We start from the raw sequence: 20,092 nt of genomic DNA, 5'->3' as shown, positions 1-20,092 counted from the left end.
TTGACTGACTTTAAATGTGGACATGTGGCCATTTCCTAGCAACTCTGGCTTCCAGTGGAGGGTGCGGCTGGGCTGGAGGCATCGAGGGCAGGAGACCCTCTAGGCCCTGACCGCTTGTGCCTCAGTTGACTGCCCCCGAGTCTCCCAGCATCTGAGGAGCTGTCTAGATCCTTGATTTTAGAGACTTTTTGTGTGGTTGGTTGCTTGTTCGGGTTTTTTTCTTCTTTTTTTTCTTTTTGGGTTATATTCGGCGATGCACAGGGGTTACTCCTGGCTCCTGCACCCAGGAATCACTCCTGGCGGTGCTCAGGGGAACCCTAAGGGATGTTGGGAATCGAACCCGGGTCGGCCGCGTGCAAGGCAGACGCCCGACCCGCTGTGCTATCGCTCCAGCCCCTGCTTGTTCGTTTTTAAATAAAATCGCCTTCGTAGGAGAGATTACCGAACACGTATGCATGCAGAGAACTCAAGCGGACTTTGCCACGAGTGGCCTGCGGGTGTGATGCAAGTCTTCAGGGAGCCCTTTGTCACCGTTTCAAAATCTACCGTGGGGGCGGGAGTGGGGGGTGGGAATCGGGGCTGCTGGGGCTAGGGAAGGACCCAGCGTCTCTCACGCGCGAGGAAGTGCCCTAACCCCCAGGGTATCTCTCAGGCTCCTAACTCTCCTTCGCGGAGGGATGGCCAAGCCACTGTCCTATAGCACTCGGGAGTAAGTGGAAGGAGTGAGGGCTGCGTGCGCAAACCGCCCAGAGGTTGGCAGTGCCCGGCCTGCCAGGTGGGGAGCGGGCAAAGTGGAGGGCGGTAACACAAAAGGGGGCTGATTTCTTCACGGGGTAAGGCACACGGCCTGCCCGCGACCCCCTTCTTAGAGAGTGGCACACCAAAGCAACTGGATGCCGGGGGATTGGCGAGGAAGGAGAGCGCGCTGATTCGGCTGGCGTCTCAGGAGCCGCCGCTTTCCCGCGAACTTTCCTGCGTGCTTAGCCGTCGCGTACGGAATAGGTCTCCAAGATGGCGACGCCCTGGTAGCAGCCACACTAGGGACGCGGCCATGATTGGCCCGTGAACGTACGGACTCAGCCATCTTACGGAATCCGATTCCAAGATGACAGCGTCTACTGGGAAGTGGCTCGATGGGCGCGGCCATATTGCCCCCGACGGCCAGTCCGTACAAGCGGGCACTGTACGGACGTGGCTTACAGGAAGGCGGCAGCGGCCTGAGGGAAAGCAGAGAGACAGGTCAAGTCTTTTTTTTTTTTTTTTTAATTTTTCTCCCTGTTTTGCGATCCTACGGACTTGGCCGCTGACGGTCTCGGCAGTCAAGATGGCGGCGCCTGACAGCCCGTCGGGGCTCGGAGCGGGCGGGCCCGGCGGGCCGCGGAGCCGCCGCACTGGGCCTGCGCAGTAGGAGGACGGTGCCCCGGGAGGCGTAGCCACAAGCGGAAGTACTTGTGGTGCTTTGCAACGGCCGTGGACGCCGCCGAGTGGCTTGTGGAGGCGCGCGGGTCGCGAGCTGCTGCGCCCGGAGCCGAGAGATGGTGAGTCCGGGTTCGGCGGCGGGGGCTCGGCCGTGGAGGTTGGCGGGCTCGGTCCTGGCGGGGCGGCGCGGTGAGCAGCTGTCCCGGGAGGCGCGTCGGCGTCGCGGGGGTCTCTGGGCAGGAGGACGCGGCTCGGACGCCCCGCGCCAGCTTCCGCGGGAGCCGGCTGCGAGTTTCGTGAGGAGAAGTGGGGGGCCGTAACTTCAGGCGGGGCGCCCTCGGGGGTCCCGTGACGGGTCCGAGCGGGGGGCTCTGCCGCCGGCGTGGGAAGGGGCAGCGCCGCGGGGCCGGGGGTGGGGGCGCCCGCCGGCCGTCGGTGTCGCGGGCTCGGGGGCACCGTGCCGGTGGGGGCGTTGTCCGTGGGGGCGGACGCGGCGTTTGGGGGGAGCCGTGGGGGCGACTTTCTCCGGGGAACCAGCTGCGTGGGGTCCGCGCGGGTCGCCGTGGGGTCTGGGGCCGGCTACGGTCGGGGTCGTGCATGCAGGGTGGGCAGGGAATGGGGGTTGGGGGGGAAGAGCAGTTTGGGGGGTGTGTCAGGAGTGGGGGAGCCGGGGGGAGGTGGTGGGAGGGGGGCGCTGAGTGATGGGGTCGGCGGGGGGGTGCTCTGCCGGGAGAGTTTGGGGGGCGCGGCGGAGCCCTCAGTGGGGTCGTTCTGCAGGAGGGGGATGGTTCGGACCTGGAGCCCCCCGACGCTGGGGAGGACAGCAAGTCGGAGAACGGGGAGAACGCGCCCATCTACTGCATCTGCCGCAAGCCCGACATCAACTGCTTCATGATGTGAGCGCCGAGGCGGGCGGGGGTCCGGCGCGGGGGTGCGGGGCGGCCCTCACTTCTCCCCCCCGTCCCCGCAGCGGCTGTGACAACTGCAACGAGTGGTTCCATGGGGACTGTATCAGGATCACGGAGAAGATGGCCAAGGCCATACGGGAGTGGTACTGTCGGGAGTGCCGAGGTGAGGGCGCCCAGGGAGCAGGAGCAGCGAAATGAGAAGGGGGGGCAGAGAAGGGGGGTAAAGGGGGGGGCTTGGGGGCATGGGGGTTGCGCTGGGGTTCCGTGTGCGCGGAGGATGTGGTCTGTCGGGAGCCACTGGAGGTGGCATCTTGGCCTGGCTGGAGGACCGGACTCTGGCCTGCCCTAGCCCCCTAAAGCCAGCGCACCCCGGCCCCCTCCTCTGCCCACAGAGAAGGACCCCAAGCTGGAGATCCGGTATCGGCACAAGAAGTCTCGGGATCGAGACAGCAGCGAGCTGCCCATGAGCAGTGAGCGAGACGGCAGTGAGCCCCGGGACGAGGGTGGAGGGCGCAAGAGGCCTGCCCCGGACCCAGACCTGCAGCGCCGGGCGGGGTCCGGGGCCGGGGTTGGGGCCATGCTTGCTCGGGGCTCCGCTTCGCCCCACAAATCTTCTCCTCAGCCGCTGATGGCCACGCCCAGCCCGGTGAGTGCTGGTGGCGGCAGGGGCCGGGCGGGTGGCCCTTGTCGCCACATGTGACCCCTGACCGGCCCCGCGCCTTCCCGCAGCATCACCAGCAGCAGCAGTCGCAGCAGCAGCAGATCAAGCGGTCGGCCCGCATGTGTGGCGAGTGCGAGGCGTGCCGGCGCACCGAGGACTGTGGCCACTGTGACTTCTGCCGGGACATGAAGAAGTTTGGGGGCCCCAATAAGATCCGGCAGAAATGTCGGCTTCGTCAGTGCCAGCTTCGAGCCCGGGTGAGCATGGACAGAGCTGGGCAGGGTCAGGGGCGGGGAGGGGGCCGTGGGGGCAAGTGTGTCCAGGAAGAGCTGACTGAGGCTAGCATGGGTGAGCTGGGTGCGATGGGGTCTGCTTGCACAAAGGCAGGAAGTAGCCTTGCCTGGCCAGAGGAATGGAGCATGGTTGTGTGTTCTGGGCGAGCAGGAGAGACTCCCCAACCTATGGGTTGGCAGAGCAGGGCCAGAGGTTTCTAGGTGGTAAGGCATGCCAGTGCAGGTGGAAGGGGTTTGAACACAACCTGGTGCTAAGCGGGAGGTGGGGCCCGGAGGGACCAGTGTTCTCAGAGGCCAGCAGAGGCCAGGTGGGTGGAGCCAGATGCTTATGGGAGGGGCTAGGGCCACCCTGCATCCACCTGGGGCTGACCTGGGCCTTCCTCCTGCCGGCACAGGAATCGTACAAGTACTTCCCTTCCTCGGTGAGTCCAGCCCCCAAGGGCGGGCGGGGCATGCGGGCAGGGCGGTCAGGGCCAGTCCTGAGATTCTGCCCCGCAGCTCTCGCCAGTGATGCCCTCAGAGTCCCTGCCAAGGCCCCGCCGGCCACTGCCCACCCAGCAGCAGCCACAGCCATCACAGAAGCTGGGGCGCATCCGGGAGGACGAGGGGACAGTGGCGTCATCAGCACTGAAGGAGGCACCAGAGGCTACAGCCACGCCAGAGCCCCTGTCAGATGAGGATCTGCCACTGGACCCTGACCTGTATCAGGACTTCTGTGCAGGGGCCTTTGACGACCATGGCCTGGTAAGCGGACAGAGTGTCCATAACGAGGAGAGGTAGGGAGCCTGGGAGGCAGATTCAGAAACTGGGCCAGGGTGTGATGGTCCTGTGTGGAGTGGATGAATTGGGGTGTGCCACATTTGCAGCCCTGGATGAGTGACACAGAGGAGTCCCCAATCTTGGACCCTGCACTGAGGAAGAGGGCAGTGAAAGTGAAGCACGTGAAGCGTCGGGAGAAGAAGTCGGAGAAGAAGGTGATGGAGAGGGCTCATGTGGTAGTGGAAAGGCAGAGGTGGGTGGTCAGATGGGCCAGGAGCCTGAATGCAGGGGGAGCGGGGGGCTTTAGTTCTTCTTTGCCCCGCAGAAGGAGGAGAGATACAAGCGGCATCGGCAGAAGCAGAAGCACAAGGACAAGTGGAAACACCCCGAACGGGCTGATGTGAAGGACCCTGCCTCGTTACCGCAGTGCCTGGGGCCGGGCTGTGTGCGCCCTGCTCAGCCTGGCTCCAAGTATTGCTCAGATGACTGTGGCATGAAGCTCGCAGCCAAGTGAGTCATACCAAATGGGCGGGGGGTGGGCTCAGCGCATCAGGGACTGACTCAAGGGCTCGAGTAGTGTCACAGCACGAGTGGCAGCGTCTGACTGTTCACCCTAGCTAGCCGAGCCCCATCCATCCGCTTCCCCGCCGTTCCCATTCAGCCTCCATTAGTTCATCCCTTGATCAGTTGCTTCTTATCCTTTCGCCAGTCAGTCATCCATTCTGCCCTCGGGTCAGGCCACTTACTCGTGTTGCTTGCCACTTCCCCTGACTGCAGCCGCATCTATGAGATCCTCCCGCAGCGGATTCAGCAGTGGCAGCAGAGCCCCTGCATTGCGGAGGAGCACGGCAAGAAGCTGCTCGAACGCATTCGCCGTGAGCAGCAGAGTGCCCGCACGCGCCTTCAGGAAATGGAGCGCCGGTTCCATGAGCTAGAGGCCATCATCGTGCGTGCCAAACAGCAAGCTGTGCGCGAAGACGAGGAGGTGAGCAGGCATGGGCAGCCTGCGCAGGGCAGAGCCGGGCCCAGTTCTTGGTCCACCCTGGCCTCATTGTTCCTTCTGCTCCATACAGAGCAATGAGGGTGACAGTGATGATACAGACCTGCAGATCTTCTGCGTCTCCTGCGGGCACCCCATCAACCCACGTGTTGCCTTGCGCCACATGGAGCGCTGTTATGCCAAGGTCAGGGTGTCAGCCTGAGGGGGCAGATGGTATGGGAGCATCATGGGGCCGTGGGTGGACAGGCGTGCTGTTGGGGCACTGTCTTGGGAGGGCAGGCAGCACACATCCACAGTGCCTTCCATTTGTGCTCCTTCCTCCAGTATGAGAGCCAGACGTCCTTTGGGTCCATGTACCCCACACGCATCGAAGGGTGAGTGTGGGCCTCGTGGTAGAGGCGGGAGGTTAAGGCTTGGATTAGCGGTGGGATGCTGGGGTAGAGTACGGGCATGCGTGAGGGTTGGTGGGCCCACCCAACTCCCCTTGATTTAAACCTCAGGGCCACGCGACTCTTCTGTGACGTCTACAATCCTCAGAGCAAGACTTACTGTAAACGGCTCCAGGTGCTGTGCCCTGAGCACTCACGAGATCCCAAAGTAAGCTTTCTCTCAGCTCCCCAATTCGTCCTCCCCTTCCCCCACTGCCCTCATGGTCATCTCTCTTTGCTTTCTGGACCGCTTCCATCCTCCTCCTTCCCCTTCCCCCATTGCTGTTCATGCCCCCCTTTTCCTGTCTCCTCATCTATTCTCCTTCTAACCCCCATTTAAAATAAAGGGGGGTTTACTTTATTTTTTTGGTTCACACTGACAGAGCTATTATTCAAAACTATTCCTGGCCTTGCACTTGGATAATCCTGGCAGGGCTTGGGGTAAAGCAGGGCAAGCGCCACCTGCCATACCGTCTCTCCAGCTCCCCTCCTCCCCTTTGCCCAGCTTCCCACCTTCCACTCCTTTCCTCTTCCCACTGAACTCTCCATTGTTTGCTCCCTCCCCTTGCCCTCCGCAGTCACTCTCCATTCCTGCATCCCTGTCTCATGCCCGCACTCCACTGCCGCCTCTGTCTCTTGCAGGTGCCAGCTGATGAGGTATGTGGATGCCCCCTTGTGCGTGATGTCTTTGAGCTCACAGGTGAATTCTGCCGCCTGCCCAAGCGTCAGTGCAACCGCCACTACTGCTGGGAGAAGTTGCGGCGTGCTGAAGTAGACCTGGAGCGTGTGCGCGTGGTAGGTTTCCATGCAGGACATGCTGGAGTAAGCTAGGGCTTCCAGGGTGCCTTCTCACGGCTCCTTCTGCTCCCCTTGCAGTGGTACAAGCTGGACGAGCTCTTTGAGCAGGAGCGCAACGTCCGTACAGCCATGACAAACCGAGCAGGTTTATTGGCCCTGATGCTGCACCAAACCATCCAGCACGACCCGCTTACTACGGACCTGCGCTCCAGTGCTGACCGCTGAGCCTCACTCAAGGCCCGGCTGTGCTCACACCCTGCATTCCAGGCTGGGACTTAACCTGAACCATTTGTCAGTTCTGCTGTTCATGTGTTTCTCCAATCGTCACTGAGTTTCTTCCTGTGCCCACCCACAATTTGACTGCCTATCTGCTCTTCTCAGAGGGTCTTAGAACTTCTGCCTGTCCTGTCTAGCCCTCTCTTTCCATTCTCTGTGCCTGGGTGGGACCCTGGAGGCCACTCACATTTGCTTCCCCTCCCCCTGGTTTTGTTAATAAAATTTTGAAGAGCTAAGGAAGGTCTTCCCTAAGGGTCTCATCTTTCTCTCCCTGGGCAAATGGGCTGAAACACCTGGTACATGAGGCGCAGCAGCCCGGGTGCAGGTTGCTAGGATACAGCTGATCTCTCCGCCCTGCTCAACCCCTCGCCCCTACTGGGCTGAATTCTTCAGGTTGTTGCTGATTTACATTTCTCAGCCTTTAACACGCTCGCTCGAGGTGTTCACACAAAAGGCCCCTCTTTGGGACATCTATATGCAGTGGCAGCCCACCCAGTAAGCGTCAGAATCCGCTCTTCGTTGTTCCAGAGGACCCCGCAGCCCAGCCGTTGGGAGAAGGGCAGACGTTGCTGGTATCAGGTGGTCTTCACGCGCGTCCTCCCTCTCCTTACCCCCCAGTTCCCGCGGAAGGAGCGGAGCCTCTCACGTTCCTGCAACGGCCCTCAACGGCTGAGCTGGGAGGTGAGGGCAGACACAATAGCCCTGGGGAAGATGATCCGAGGGACGCGGGAGCTCAAGCGCGACCGAGGCGAAGAATGGGAGAGGCGGGTGTTGAGTGGGAGGGGCGGCTGTGGGCACAGCCACAGCCCTGGCGCCCCTGGCAGCAGCGGCTGGAGGGGAGCGCCAAACCGATCCAAGGGCGCGGAGCGCGGCCACGGCCTCCACGCCCCCTTCAGCGGAGACGGCTCGCAAACAAGCCGGGAGGGCGGGGCGGAGGGACGCGCAGGTTGGCGAAGCGAGGAGCGCAGGCGCTGCGGGCCGGGGAGGGCTCGAGCCGCGGTTGGACGGCGCCGCGCAGGCGCAGTAAGGCCCAAACAAGGGGCGCGCGCCGCCCTGGGGCTTAGCACGCAGGCGCAGGAGGCCCTCCCTCTTAAGGGCAGGTGCCCGCAGGGCCCCAGCGCGCAGGCGCTCCCCCAGGGGCGGAGTCCTAGAGCGGACAGCGGATTTCCGGTTCCGGGAGCAACGAACGGCCGCGGCGGCGACAGCTACCGCTTGGGAGGAAGCGACTGCGGAGGAGGAAGAAGAGGCGCTGGGCAAGGCGGGAGTTGCCAGCGGGACCTTTACCATGGCTCCACGGCCCTAGAGCGGCGGAAGCGCCGGGCCCGGTGCCGAGCTGGTGAGACAGTGGTGGCGTTGGGCGCGGAGAGCGCTCCGGCGGAGGAGAGGGAGGCAGTGGAGCGCGGACCGCTGACGGAGAGGAATGAAGGGCCCTCAGGCCGCCGAGTGGGAGGAATGGCGGCGTCAGGAGCTTGAGGGGGAGGCACGGAGGGAGTCCGGCAGGAGACGGGGAGCCGTGGTGCTCCGGGCGCTGACAGGTGGAAGCGTCGGGACTCCGGCAGGGAGCGGGAGGGAGCGGGGCTGGGCCGAGAGCCCAACGTTGCGGAACCGCGGACCTCGCGGGCCCAGGGGCGCCGCACGGGCCCCAGAACGCGGGGGTGCGGCGAGGGGCCCGCCCGCCGGGGACGGCGGCGCGGAAGCGAGGCGGGAGGAAGCGCGGCCGGGAGGGCTGACAGTCACGGATGGCGCGCTCCGGGAGGAGCGGCCCGGCCCGGGCGCCGGCGCCCGCGGGTGGGGACGCGGCAGGAAGCGCCGAGCGGGCCGGGATCGCGGCCCCGCGCCGGGTGACAGGGGAGAGGGGCTGGTGGCGGAGGCTCTCGGCCCGAGCAGCAGCGCGGTTAGGGGGGTGTGCAGGCCACGGCGGTGGTGCAGTTGGGACCCCCTGGACACAAGACCCAGGAGAAACGGATGCCCTCGCGCTGAGAGCAGATCGGGACCTGGGGAGGGCGTGGGGGGGGGGGTTGGAAGGACTCAAACGGTGGGCATCGTCGGTGGGCATCGTCGTCAGAACTCCGACCTCGCGTCCTGGAGATGGGTCAGAGCAGGCTTCGTGCAGAGGAGGGGAGGGATGTGGCCGCGTGCAGAGAAGGGGGTCTCTGGGGCTTTCGGGGTGCCGGAGGGGAGTAGGCACAGCCGAGTCTGGTGTTTTGTTCACTCAGTCCTCTGCTGAGTATTTCCTGGGGAGGAATGAGGGAGAGGATGGACGTTTCCTAGAGGGGAGAAGAGGGCTCCCGGGATGAAAGTAGGGAAAGGCATGAGGGGTCGGGACCCTTGATGCCCCTTCACCAGGAGTGAAGACCGCGGAGGTTCTGGTCAGGGGTGGGACCATCAGGCAAAAAGGGAAAAACAGGATCTTGGGTCCAGACAAGAAAGGATGAGTGGGAATGTTTTCTTTTCCTCTCTTAAATCGCCCGTGACCACTGGCTGTTCACAGGTGTTGGATGAGTATCCGTCATCGCAGTGCTGCATGGGATCTGGGATCCAGCATGCCCCTTGTAGAACCTCAGTCTCTCCTCTTGCCCCCTCCTCGTTACAGGCCACTGCTCCTCCCTTTGGCCCCATGGCTGAGGACTGGCTGGACTGCCCAGCCTTGGGCCCTGGCTGGAAGCGCCGTGAGGTCTTTCGAAAGTCTGGTGCTACCTGTGGACGCTCAGACACCTATTACCAGAGGTACTGGGTGGGTTGTAGCAGGGTCAGGGGTGGGCTAGTTGGTTGTAGTTTAGAGGTGGGGTTACATTTGCATGTATAGCCAGTGCTCATCATTTACAGAATTTGTGCTTGCAAATTCGTGTACTATAATTTGTTTGTACTCCCAGAGTCAATACTTGTTGCATTTTATGTTTAGTTCTTGTACTCTAAAATATGTCTTTGATACTTGGTGCCATATTTTTTGCATTTTTTTTTTACTTTTCAGGGAGGTGGTGGGGTGGGTTATTTTGCTGTTTTTAGTAGTTTCCAAGTACAGTGCTGAAGTGCTGTTTATTCTGAGTAGAAGAAGTCTGATGTTCTATAAGGAAAAATAGGTGTTTTTAAGTAGTTTTTTTCAGGTGTAACTTCTGTTATGTCAACTGTGAGTTCAGTGTTAATGAATCAAAAACATGGCTCATCCAGTAAAATTAGGAAATTTGCCTTCTTATATGTGATGTATACATACATATACCCCAGGAATTACAAAAGTAGCTTCTACAATGTGTGATGAAACTGGGAAAGGTAAAAAAGTGCCGAAATTGGGGATCTTTGAAGTGAAGATTAATAAAGTCCAACGTGAAGGCATTGGTTTCAGGTTAAGCTATGGCTACTACCATCACAATTCTCAAGATTAAGAAAATATTAAACCTCTCAGTTGATACAGTATGAAAATGTTAAATATGGATATGAAGCAGATTTTACAGATCATGAGCTGGAGAAGAATTTTTTAAAATATACAGTCAAGTGTTGTCTGCACAAAGGACAGAGATGTGTAGCAGAGTTAGGTTTTCAGTACTGGTGAGCCTGGCTAGTTTTACAAGGATATTGGCTAAAGATCCTGTAGAATACTAACTGGCCTTCAGAGCTCTTCACTTTCCTCATTCAGAAATTGTGCAGTTGTTATTTTTAAAAAACAAAAGGACAGAGTTGTGGCTCATTGTAGAGAACATGCCTCCCATGTATAACTCTAGGACTCTGGGTGCAATCCCCGGCTCTGCAAATAATGAGAAAGCAAAAGGAAGTATATAGCAAGTGGGCTTTCTTTAGATGAAATGAGGTAGACTTTATATGGCTTTTTAAGACTTTATAAGACTTTTTATCTGATATGAAGTAAGGATGTCTTTATGTATCTACCAACAGTTGCACATTGATCAGCGGACAAACCCAACTTGTAGATCCTCGAGGAACAGTGGTACTTTACCCACCAGTTCAAAGTGACTTTATTGAATTCATCTACTGTGATTAACCACAATTCACTATAAATTTATGCACATGCATTCCATATTTTCTCAAAAAGGTTTTATTACCATTTACTAATAGACTGGGTTGATTAATTTTTTTAAATAGCATTTATGGGTTTGAGATAGGATGTTTTAATGATAGTCACTTTTCTGCAGTCTTCGTGAACTTTTCGTATATTATGTTGCCACTTTCATGGAGAAGTGTAGAATTTTAAATACATTTGCACCTTAGTTATACATTTACTTTACAAAAAGACTTTCCAACTCTATAAGTATTCTGTTATCAAGAATTGAAAGGATAGAAGATTTTATCTTCCTTACACCAAGACAACAAGTATGTTAGAGTTTCCTAGGTGCTTGTAGGAGATCTGAGACTCCTGGGTCAGAGATAAAAGACAGTTTATTACTCACAGCTCCATTTTTGTACTTGTTCCCTGAACGCTAATTCCCAAAGGATAACAGGAAGAGAGCTAAGCAGCGCCTATGTATGCACCAAGCTGTATTATAGGAAAAGAACCCCAGGCTTAAGAAACTCAATCTTACAGTGTTGGGTCAGTAGGCTGCCTTCCCTTTGCTTTAGATGGAGACTTTATATTTTGTCTTCCAAGGCTGTTTGCACTACAAAATCATTGGGGAAAAAAAATCATTTCTAATAAAGGACAGTCAGTACCTCTCTCACAGGAGCTATAGAAATGCAAGACTCCTGCAGACTTGTTTCCCAGTTTCACATTTCTTTTGTATATGGTTGCACTTGCCTACAAATTTGTGTGTATGCTTATTTATGGATTTTTTTGGTATGTGTACTTAGTGTATAATGGTAACGCATTTATATTATTTGCTATATTTGTGTTCTCACTGAACTTACACATATCAGTAGCATTTGTTATGTGTGCCTACAAATGTAGCCATTTGTTAATTTAATTACTCATGGATGTTATAGGCATGTAGTTATATACATGTATGTACTGGCATTAATGAACCTTTTTTATTTTTGCGACTCAGGGTTAGTTGTGGTAGAGCCTGGTTAAAATTACTCACGGGCACATCCCTGTATCCTGCCCGTCCTGCAGACCTAGTCACCAGCCCGAGGGAGGGTTGTGTGTGGGTAGAGTTGCAGTGGCTCTGACCAGGTACCAAACGATCTTGGCCTAACCCCAGCCCTACAGGAGACAGGATCCGAAGCAAAGTCGAGCTCACCCGATACCTGGGCCCTGCGTGCGACCTGACCCTCTTTGACTTCAAACAAGGCGTCCTGTGCCATCCTACCCCCAAGGTATATACATTATGGGGTACTCAGACAAGTATGTCGGACTCACCCAGCACCTACCCATTGACATACATCCTTCTGCCCTCACTCTGATCTCCAGGCTCAATCCTTGGCTGTCCCTAGCAAGAAGCAAAAGAAAGCTTCAAAGCCAGCCAAGGCTCGGAAATGGCAGGTTGTATCCCAGAAGAAAGAAGTTAGAAAGGAGACCCCAAGAGATGAGGCCAAGACTGATGCTGTCACAGCCCCAGCTTTGCTCCCTGCACCTGGGTGAGTGTGACTGGAGTGAGCCAGGTGAGTGGGGGTCGTGGTGCGGCTTGCACACAGGGCCTCATACCCTTGCTTTCTGTGCTAGGTGCTGTGAGAACTGTGGAATCAGCTTCTCAGGGGATGGTACCAGAAGGCAGAGGCTTAAAACACTGTGCAAGGACTGTCGAGGTGAGTGTTCTCCAGGGCAGTGGGAGAGAACGGCTGAGGCGAGCGCTGGATTGAGCTAGGCTAAAGAGGTGGATGGTGGGGCAGAGGCAGTGTGTGAAGGCAGGTCTGATGCTTCCTTTCTACTTTGTCCTCCCCTACCCTTTACCCCAGCACAGAGAATTGCTTTCAACCGTGAGCAGAGGATGTTCAAGGTAAGCAGCCCGACCTTCTCTTCACAGGCTTGCGATGGGAGCAAGATGTGATAGGTAGAGGCTGTTGGGGGCGGGAGGTAGTCAAGGAAATGGAGATAGGCCCGTTATTTTGTAGGAGCTTCAGGAGTTAGTGGCCTTACAGAGGATGCGGTAATAGCTTAACAGGGGCCAGTAGAGTTTGCATATCCTCAGTGATAAGGATGTGATAAATCCTTATCACTCTGATAAAGTGATAAGCGAGTGGGAATCTAGCCGACATGGTGATGGGAGCTGATGTGGGCTCAGCAGGCCAGTGAGGAACGATGGTATTGGAGCCCCTCTGCCTGTGCGTATGACCTTGCCCACCCCTTCCTGGCAGCGTGTGGGCTGCGGGGAGTGTTCGGCCTGCCAGGTAACTGAGGACTGCGGGGCCTGCTCCACCTGCCTCCTGCAGCTGCCCCATGATGTGGCCTCGGGGCTGTTCTGCAAGTGTGAGCGGAGACGCTGCCTCCGGATCGTGGAGAAGGTGAGTTGGGGGGTGGGGGTGCGGCTCACCCTAGCTTTTGCCCTCGTGGCCCTGTTCCATGCCTCTTGCCTCTGCTTCTCCACCTCCTGTGCTCCCGCCCCCCAGAGCCGAGGATGTGGAGTGTGTCGTGGCTGTCAGACCCGAGAGGACTGTGGCCGTTGCCGAATCTGCCTTCGCCCTCCACGGCCTGGTCTCAGGCGCCAGTGGAGGTGCGTCCAGCGGCGTTGTCTGCGGGTGAGTCAGGCTGAGGGGCCAGGCAGGGGCAGAGCTCATTTGACTCTTGAAGTCGCTGTGTTTCCTCCTAGCCTGGCTTTGCCCAGCTCATGTCTTTCTCTCCGCCTCTCTATGCTCATGTCCCTGCCTGTCACACTCGGCCAGCACCTCGCACACCGTCTTCGTCGACGCCATCAGAGATGTCAGCGACGTCCTCCCCTTCCTGTGGCTCCCCCAGCTGTGAGTGTACCCCCTGTCCTTTGAGATGGAGGGCCTTTAGCGGAGGCCGTCTGGTAATTGCCTCTTGTTACCAACTTCAGTCACACTTCTGACTTTTTCCCAGGGGAAGCATGGCCGCCGCAAAGGAGGCTGCGACTCCAAGATGACTACCCGGCGGCGTCCTCGAGCCCAGCCACCGCCACCTCCACCGCCACCTCCACTTCCTGCACCGCAGCCCCCAGGGTCCCCAGAGCTGGTGAGGCCCTGGTGGGCAGGGGAATGGCACAACCTTAATCTGACCCAGTACCTGCCCTGACCCCACCCCATTTGCCTCTGCAGCACCCCAGAGCCCTGGCCCCCTCGCCACCTGCCGAGTTCATCTATTACTGTGTAGACGAGGACGTGCTAGTGAGTGGTACCATCCCACCTTGCCGAGCCTAGACTCTCCCATGGCACTTGGTTAACCCCAAAGGAGCAGATGCTATAATGGACCCAGTAGGGGCGCAACAAGGCTTAGTAACGGGTGCTCGGAAGACATGAGCTGGCAATGGTGGGGGCTTATTTCCAGTTGAGCCAGCATGCTGGTGGGACCGACAGGAAAGCTGGCCAGTGATTGGGGTTCCTGTAGGATGAGAAAATGAAGTATTGGGAATGACTGGGACGGTCAGCAAATTCCTGCTTGAGGATGAGAACCAAAGCCTGTCTTAGCTGCTGGGGGGCAACTCGCTGATAGAGTGGTAATGGTGGCAATGCAGTAGACAAATCGTGGTGCCAAGGGTCAACTGGACAGTGATGCTATCTGGTGGTGGACAGAGTCACTGCAGTGTGACTAGTGGGGAGTCAGGCAAAGACGGTGCAGCCGTTTCCTTCCATGGCGCTAGTAAAGGAGCAGTAGGGACAGCACTGTACTAGTCTTAGTGACCGAACCCCCGTTCCCCTTGCCCCCCAGCAACCTTACACGAATCGCCGACAGAACCGCAAGTGTGGGGCCTGTGCAGCCTGCTTACGGCGGATGGACTGTGGCCACTGCGACTTCTGCTGCGACAAGCCCAAATTCGGGGGCAGCAACCAGAAGCGCCAGAAGTGTCGTTGGCGCCAGTGCCTGCAGTTCGCCATGGTGGGTGGGGCAGGACGGGTCAGATCCTGGGAATGGTGGGCTGGCCAAGCGGGTCCCATGGTTTCACAAGGCTTGGCAGGAAGTGGGTTTGGCTATAGGTTCCGAGGCATTCTGCTGAGGCAGATGAAGAATTGGGGTGGCATTGGCGTTGCCAGCAGACAAGGAGGCCCAGTGATGGGGAGCTCCCGTGTCGGCAGGCTCTGTGCTCGGCTAAGGGGGAAGTAAGCAGGCACAGTGATCAGTGTGGGTGGTAGTCGTGGTCATTGCACCAGGTAGCCATAGCACCCCATTTCTTCTCACAGAAGCGGCTGCTGCCGAGTGTCTGGGCAGGGCCAGAGGATGGGGTCGAGCCGCCCCCAGCTACCCCCCGTCGAAAGAGGCCTGGCTCTACGCGATGCACCCGCCCAGTTCCCGCGGTGAAAGCCCCGTTGGCCAGGTCCACAGCTCACACCAACTGCACACAGACGCCAATGAAGCAGGAGGCGGGTGGTGACTTTGTGCTGCCCCCGCCAGGCACCGACCTTGTGTTCTTGCGGGAGGGGGCGAGCAGCCCCGTGCAGGTGCCAGGCCCCGCCCCAGCTGCTGCAGGAGCTCTGTTACAGGTGAGAGCCCCTTCGATCCTGCTCATTCCAGTCCCACCCAGCCTCGAGCCAGGGAGCTGGGACCAAGTCTGCTGCCGTCCTCCTCCATACAGGAGGCACACTGTCCTGGCCTGAGCTGGGTTGTGGCCTTACCTCAGGTGAAGCAAGAGAAGGCGGATGCCCAGGAAGACTGGACACCGGGCACAACCGTCCTGACTTCTCCTGTATTGCTGCCCGGCTGCCCCAGCAAGGTGGGGTCTGATGGGTGGTCTGTGAGCAGTGATGGTGAGCCATGACAGTGGTTCTTGCGCAGAGCAATAAGCGTGCTGACCGCAGCCTCTCCCAGAATGACCTTTCCTGCCTGACAGATGCCTCACCCTCCCCAGGCAACTAACTAGCTTGGCCCACTCTGCTGCCTCGCTAACAGAAACAGATGCGTAGTGAATGGGAGTGGGGAAGCTTGCTAAGCAGACGAATGGCTTCTCTGTGCTGATTGTGACGGAAGTGCATTTGCCAGCCCCGTGGTGGGTTGGCTGAGAGACGCCTCTCCCGGACCACCACTGCCCTTCTGACTGCTCATTTCCCACCTCCCCAGGCAGTGGACCCAGGCCTGCCAGTTGTGAAGCAGGAGCCGCCTGACCCTGAGGAGGACAAGGGGAGCAAGGATGACTCGGCCTCTGACTCGGCTCCAGAGGAGGAGGCAGGAGGGGCTGGCACGCCCGTGGTCAGTGCTGGGGGACACCCCACTCTGCCCTGACCCTCCTGAGCCCCACCAGCCAACTTGAATCACGATGTTAATTTTTTCCTCAGATCACGGAGATTTTCAGCCTGGGTGGAACACGCCTCCGGGACACAGCAGTCTGGTTGCCAAGGTGTGCGCCCCCTGCAAGGAGGGGTGGAGACGGGCTGGGTGCCGGCCACATCTGGGCCCTGAGTTACAGAAGTGCGGGCAGCAGTTTGGTATGGTGCTGTGGGAGGAAAAGGTCCCGCACAGCTACCCAGTCGTGATAATCACGCACATACTGTCAGGATCCTAGAGCTTTCCCGAGGCCCCCGGTCTGCCTCTCCCTGTGGGGACGGTGAGGGCTGCGGGTGAATGAGGGGAGATGACTTGGTGCCCTGCAGTGGGGTTGGGAAGTGGAAGGTAAGGAAAGGCTGGTCCCCATCTCCCTAAGAAAATTCAGTAGGTGTCAGATTTAGTACATAAATTCTATTAAGAGAAATAACATTTAGGGTCTTGAAGGCCTTTAGGATATCCCAAAAGATAACCAGATGGACCTAGACTCTGGTCTGGGTCCACATGGCAGCCGTGTGATCTTGGGCTAGTCCAGCAATTTAGCAGCCCCTTCTTGGGAGTCCCAGTGGAAAGATAGGGGGTTCTTTGCCCTCCAGATGCTGAGGAGGTTATTAGTGGTTTCAGTTGCTGCACAGACCTATCCCTCAGGCGTGGCAGTGGGTCCAAGCCAGGGTGGAAGAGGACATGGAAATGCTGGTCCTGCACAGATTGACAGCCCTGCCCAGAGCTGCCCAGAGCTCTCCCCATCCCATTCCCGCCCCCCAGGCAGCAGAAACTGGTGGCCTAAGCGCTTGGATTCCTTTGTTCCTACAGTTCATTTCTGCAGGCCAGAAACGCTTCCTGCTCAAAGCGGGCAGTTGTCACGGTGCTGATTGGGGCCCTGCTGGGTTACACTGAGGTGTGAGGTGCAGCAGGGAGTCCAGTGGCCCGGGAAGACTTACCCTTCAGGAGACACAGGAGCCCTCTTATGATCTAACTGGGGAGACGCTTACCCTGTGCCCCCAAATCAGTGCGTACTAACAGAAGGAGATGAGGGGCTGTGCTGTTTGGGATGACTGGAGGGGAGATTCAGGGGTTTCCCCCTCAAAGGGAAAGGGACAGCAGACAAGGAATAGCAGAAAATGATTGGCGATGCTCCTTTATGCATGCAGCAGACTCATTCAGCAGAGAGCTGCTCCCTCTCCTCCAGATGACGGGACCTTGCAAAGCTGCAGGGCAGAAAGTAGTCGGTTGGAGGCTGGGGTAGGATTCCAGGTGAAAGGGACACATTGGCTTTCTGGGGACCAGCCCTGATCTTCCAGGGCTAGACTGGAGATTGATTGCCAGGACCTGTGTCTGAGCCAGTAAGAACTGGAGAAACTTTCCACCGAGCCAGAGGAGCAGGCCTGCTTAGTACTTTGAGCGTGTAGAGGAAGGAAACAAGAAAGGAAGAGGAAAGAAATTCAGTACTTGTTCAACAGATCAATCCTAAGAACCTGAATACGATAGTATGTGGGTTTTAAGAATTAGGAAACTAGGGTAGAAATGGGATACAATTAATACCAATACAAAACTACCTAAACAGTCTATCTTCATAATTTTAAATTACCCCTGGGTGAGACCTACTGGTATTTCAAATCATTTTCTCAGGGAAATAGTTGAAAATGTGGATGAGGAAAGGAAAAGAACCTCTATATGGCAATCTAATGCAGTTAATCCTTAAAACAGCTCTTTATGGGGATATTGATTTTTTTTTCCCGTTTGTGCTGTTGGAAAAACATTCAATTTGTACAGGTTTCAGAGAGCTAGTATTGGCCCAGTGAGATCGCCCAACAGTCTAGTTTTGCATGCTTTGTGTGCAGGAGGCCTGGGTTCTGTTTCTGGTACCAAGTCCCCCAAGTACTGCTGAGAGCCTCCTCCAAGCGAAGAGTTGGAGACAACCCTGAGTGTGGCCCAGAGCATGAGAACAGCTAATATCGATAGATCCTTGCTAGGGTGAAAGATCTTGTTCTTTAAGCAGCAACCCGTAAACTGCATATTGGAATAACAGAAGTTTCCAGATATCGGAAAACATTCTAAGCATTTTAACTGTCCCTTGCTTGGGGTATGCCAGGGCTGCGAGGATGGGCTTTCCTTGTCAGGGCAGTGTGCACTTTGAGACTGACTTCCTAAGCCTTGAATGTTAAGTAGGATTTTGCAGACCCTATAGGGCTTTTTTTCCACCCTGGCTGCTTGTGCATTTGTTTCCCCTCCTCCCTGCCCCAACCAAATCATCCTTTGGAGGCTGCCACTCATGCTGACAACTTGGCTTTTGTGCCCCCTAATGGTCTTTGTGCTTAGTTTCTGCTCAGTCCCCATTACTAGATTGTGTTACTGCTTCAAGAGCCAGTTTTGACTTAGCCTGCTCTTTATAAAATGCCAAAGATTAGACCTGTGATTCCTTGGCCAGTTTTACAGAATCAGGATGGTGTGCCTCTTTAAATTTTGTTTCCTTTGTTTCCCTTGTTTTATTCTAATCCCAGCCTTGTGGGGCTTTAGATGAATCAAGTGTAGGTTAGCCACTTCTCCTGCTTTAACTCATGATTAGCCACCCACCTCTTCCTCTTCTCCCAGCACCCTTCCCCACCCCACTCCCACACACCCCCACCTTTATCCTCTCTGCTTCAGCCAGTCAAGACTGGATACGTTTCTATGTTCTGCTCCCCACAGAGACCAGCCGCCCAACTTTAGTATTCTAGCAATCTTGTTGGTGACTACCAGAATGCTCTTGGTAACATGTATTAGATTGGCATTCTCGCTTACCAAACAAGAGATTGGTTATCATGTATATAAGGGTACAATAAAAAAAAGCACCACTAATACAAAGATTCCATATACGTGCACACAAACATACAAACACACTTATTTCAAGGGATTTACTGGAATTCAACCCTGTGTAGTTGTGGGAACTGGCTAAACAGTCTCTATAAGGCTGCTGTCTTTGCATCTAATGCTGGAGCTTGAAGTCTGCAGGGCAGGCATTCGAGGAAGAAAGGTGCGCGTAAAGTATGGGAGACCACGGACAAATTGGTGCCCACAAGCAGGAATTGGAGCCCACAAGGATGGCCTGGAACCCATGTCCGCCTCTCATCACCTCCAGCTTCGATGATGTGGGTGTCCTGCAGGAGAAGCTGGTGCCCTTCATCACAGATTTAAATGCGCTTCTGGCCCAGGACTTAGAGAAGCTGAAGGAAGATCCCAGGGGAAGGTGGAGCAGCTGCAGGCCTGGCTGCAGGCCTGACTGCTGCCCCACACCGAGGTGAGCCAGCAGATAAATGACAACATGTGTGAACTGCAACAGTGCCTGGTGCCGCTGCACCTGCCTTCTGAGTGTAAAAACAGTATGCAGCTGCTTCTCTTCTGTCCTCCAATTATCACGCAAACGTGACCCATCCTAACCGGAAGCTTTGGGGAAGGGAGTCCTGGGAAATGTAGCCTAGTCAAGGTGACAGTACAAAGCCACCCTGCCATGAATCAACTCCCAAGGGTCTCACTACTCACCCGAGGATATCTTGGTAAAGCTATGTTGCTGAAAATGCAAAGCTGAAGACCATGGATTTCATGGTGACCCCAGCAAGTGCGGGAGTTCTGTCAAGGCCACCCAGAAAAAACTTGCTGGTCTCGGCTATTTTTGTGTCATGCATCAAGTATTGGGAATTTGGCCCATGGTAGGCACTGTAAATACTGGGATACAGGAACAAAAAGATATAGTCCATGCAAATTTATTAAATGCATCATTATGTATTACAAATGGTGAATGGATTTCCAACTTTGTCATGGAATTTAATGGTGAAAAATATAGAATTCGGTAAACTGGAGGACAGCCCTTGTGTGAACCTTGTTGGGGGCACTATAGGTATTGGAAATGACATAGTTTCTTGCTCTAAGCTGTTATATTTTAAAACTATTTTTAAATGATTTTTATTGTCCCATTTACTGATTCATATACTTGGGGAGCGTATCATGATGGTAACAGTGTTCGCTGCCTCCGAGAAAGGGGGATGCCGGGTGGTAAGGAGGGTGGGCAGGTTCTGCGTAGGAACCTCCTCTCACCACGGTAGGCTCCGTGCAGGGTTGGCTGACGGCCAGGCTCGCGGGCCTGTCGCGGCCCCAGTCCCTGCACCTCCCGGCAGGCCAGCCAGGCGGCGCCCTCCCACCGGGGCTCGCGAGCCGCTGCCCCTATTCCTGGGGCTGGGCGTCCGTGGGGCGTGGCCTCCGCGCT

General features: G+C 56.5%; 2 protein-coding genes across 15 annotated transcripts; both read left to right on the top strand.

Moving 5' to 3' along the window:
- Nucleotides 1–1,403: 1,403 nt before the first annotated feature.
- CXXC1 (CXXC finger protein 1) lies at nucleotides 1,404–6,778 on the top strand. The gene is made up of 15 exons (XM_004616132.2): nucleotides 1,404–1,538; nucleotides 2,197–2,315; nucleotides 2,390–2,490; nucleotides 2,720–2,973; nucleotides 3,057–3,245; nucleotides 3,677–3,703; nucleotides 3,780–4,025; nucleotides 4,148–4,255; nucleotides 4,366–4,550; nucleotides 4,818–5,025; nucleotides 5,114–5,224; nucleotides 5,365–5,414; nucleotides 5,541–5,637; nucleotides 6,111–6,263; nucleotides 6,345–6,778. The coding sequence occupies exons 1-15, from the start codon at nucleotides 1,536–1,538 to the stop codon at nucleotides 6,489–6,491; spliced, it is 1,998 nt and encodes a 665-aa protein (XP_004616189.1). The 5' UTR covers nucleotides 1,404–1,535; the 3' UTR covers nucleotides 6,492–6,778.
- Nucleotides 6,779–7,707: 929 nt separating this feature from the next.
- On the top strand, nucleotides 7,708–19,789 carry MBD1 (methyl-CpG binding domain protein 1). Of its 14 annotated transcripts, none has more exons than XM_055125932.1 (17): nucleotides 7,708–7,878; nucleotides 9,136–9,269; nucleotides 11,687–11,801; nucleotides 11,896–12,062; nucleotides 12,148–12,230; nucleotides 12,381–12,421; nucleotides 12,780–12,926; nucleotides 13,032–13,160; nucleotides 13,305–13,379; nucleotides 13,483–13,614; nucleotides 13,698–13,766; nucleotides 14,308–14,475; nucleotides 14,778–15,077; nucleotides 15,215–15,307; nucleotides 15,652–15,780; nucleotides 15,867–15,928; nucleotides 18,844–19,789. In XM_055125932.1, exons 2-17 carry the CDS (start codon nucleotides 9,160–9,162, stop codon nucleotides 18,977–18,979), a joined length of 1,956 nt encoding a protein of 651 aa, XP_054981907.1. In that variant the 5' UTR covers nucleotides 7,708–7,878; nucleotides 9,136–9,159; the 3' UTR covers nucleotides 18,980–19,789. The 14 variants fall into 14 exon arrangements, with proteins under 14 accessions (XP_054981907.1, XP_054981910.1, XP_054981913.1 ...); XM_055125929.1 differs by having other exon boundaries at nucleotides 7,709–7,878; nucleotides 18,837–19,789; XM_055125930.1 differs by having other exon boundaries at nucleotides 7,709–7,878; nucleotides 15,170–15,307.
- Nucleotides 19,790–20,092: the final 303 nt, after the last annotated feature.

Source organism: Sorex araneus, chromosome 2 (genome assembly GCF_027595985.1).
Source record: "Sorex araneus isolate mSorAra2 chromosome 2, mSorAra2.pri, whole genome shotgun sequence".
Classification (NCBI taxonomy): domain Eukaryota; kingdom Metazoa; phylum Chordata; class Mammalia; order Eulipotyphla; family Soricidae; genus Sorex; species Sorex araneus.
The sequence above is the reverse complement of the archived record's forward strand: the minus strand, read 5'-3'. Positions and strand labels throughout refer to the sequence as shown.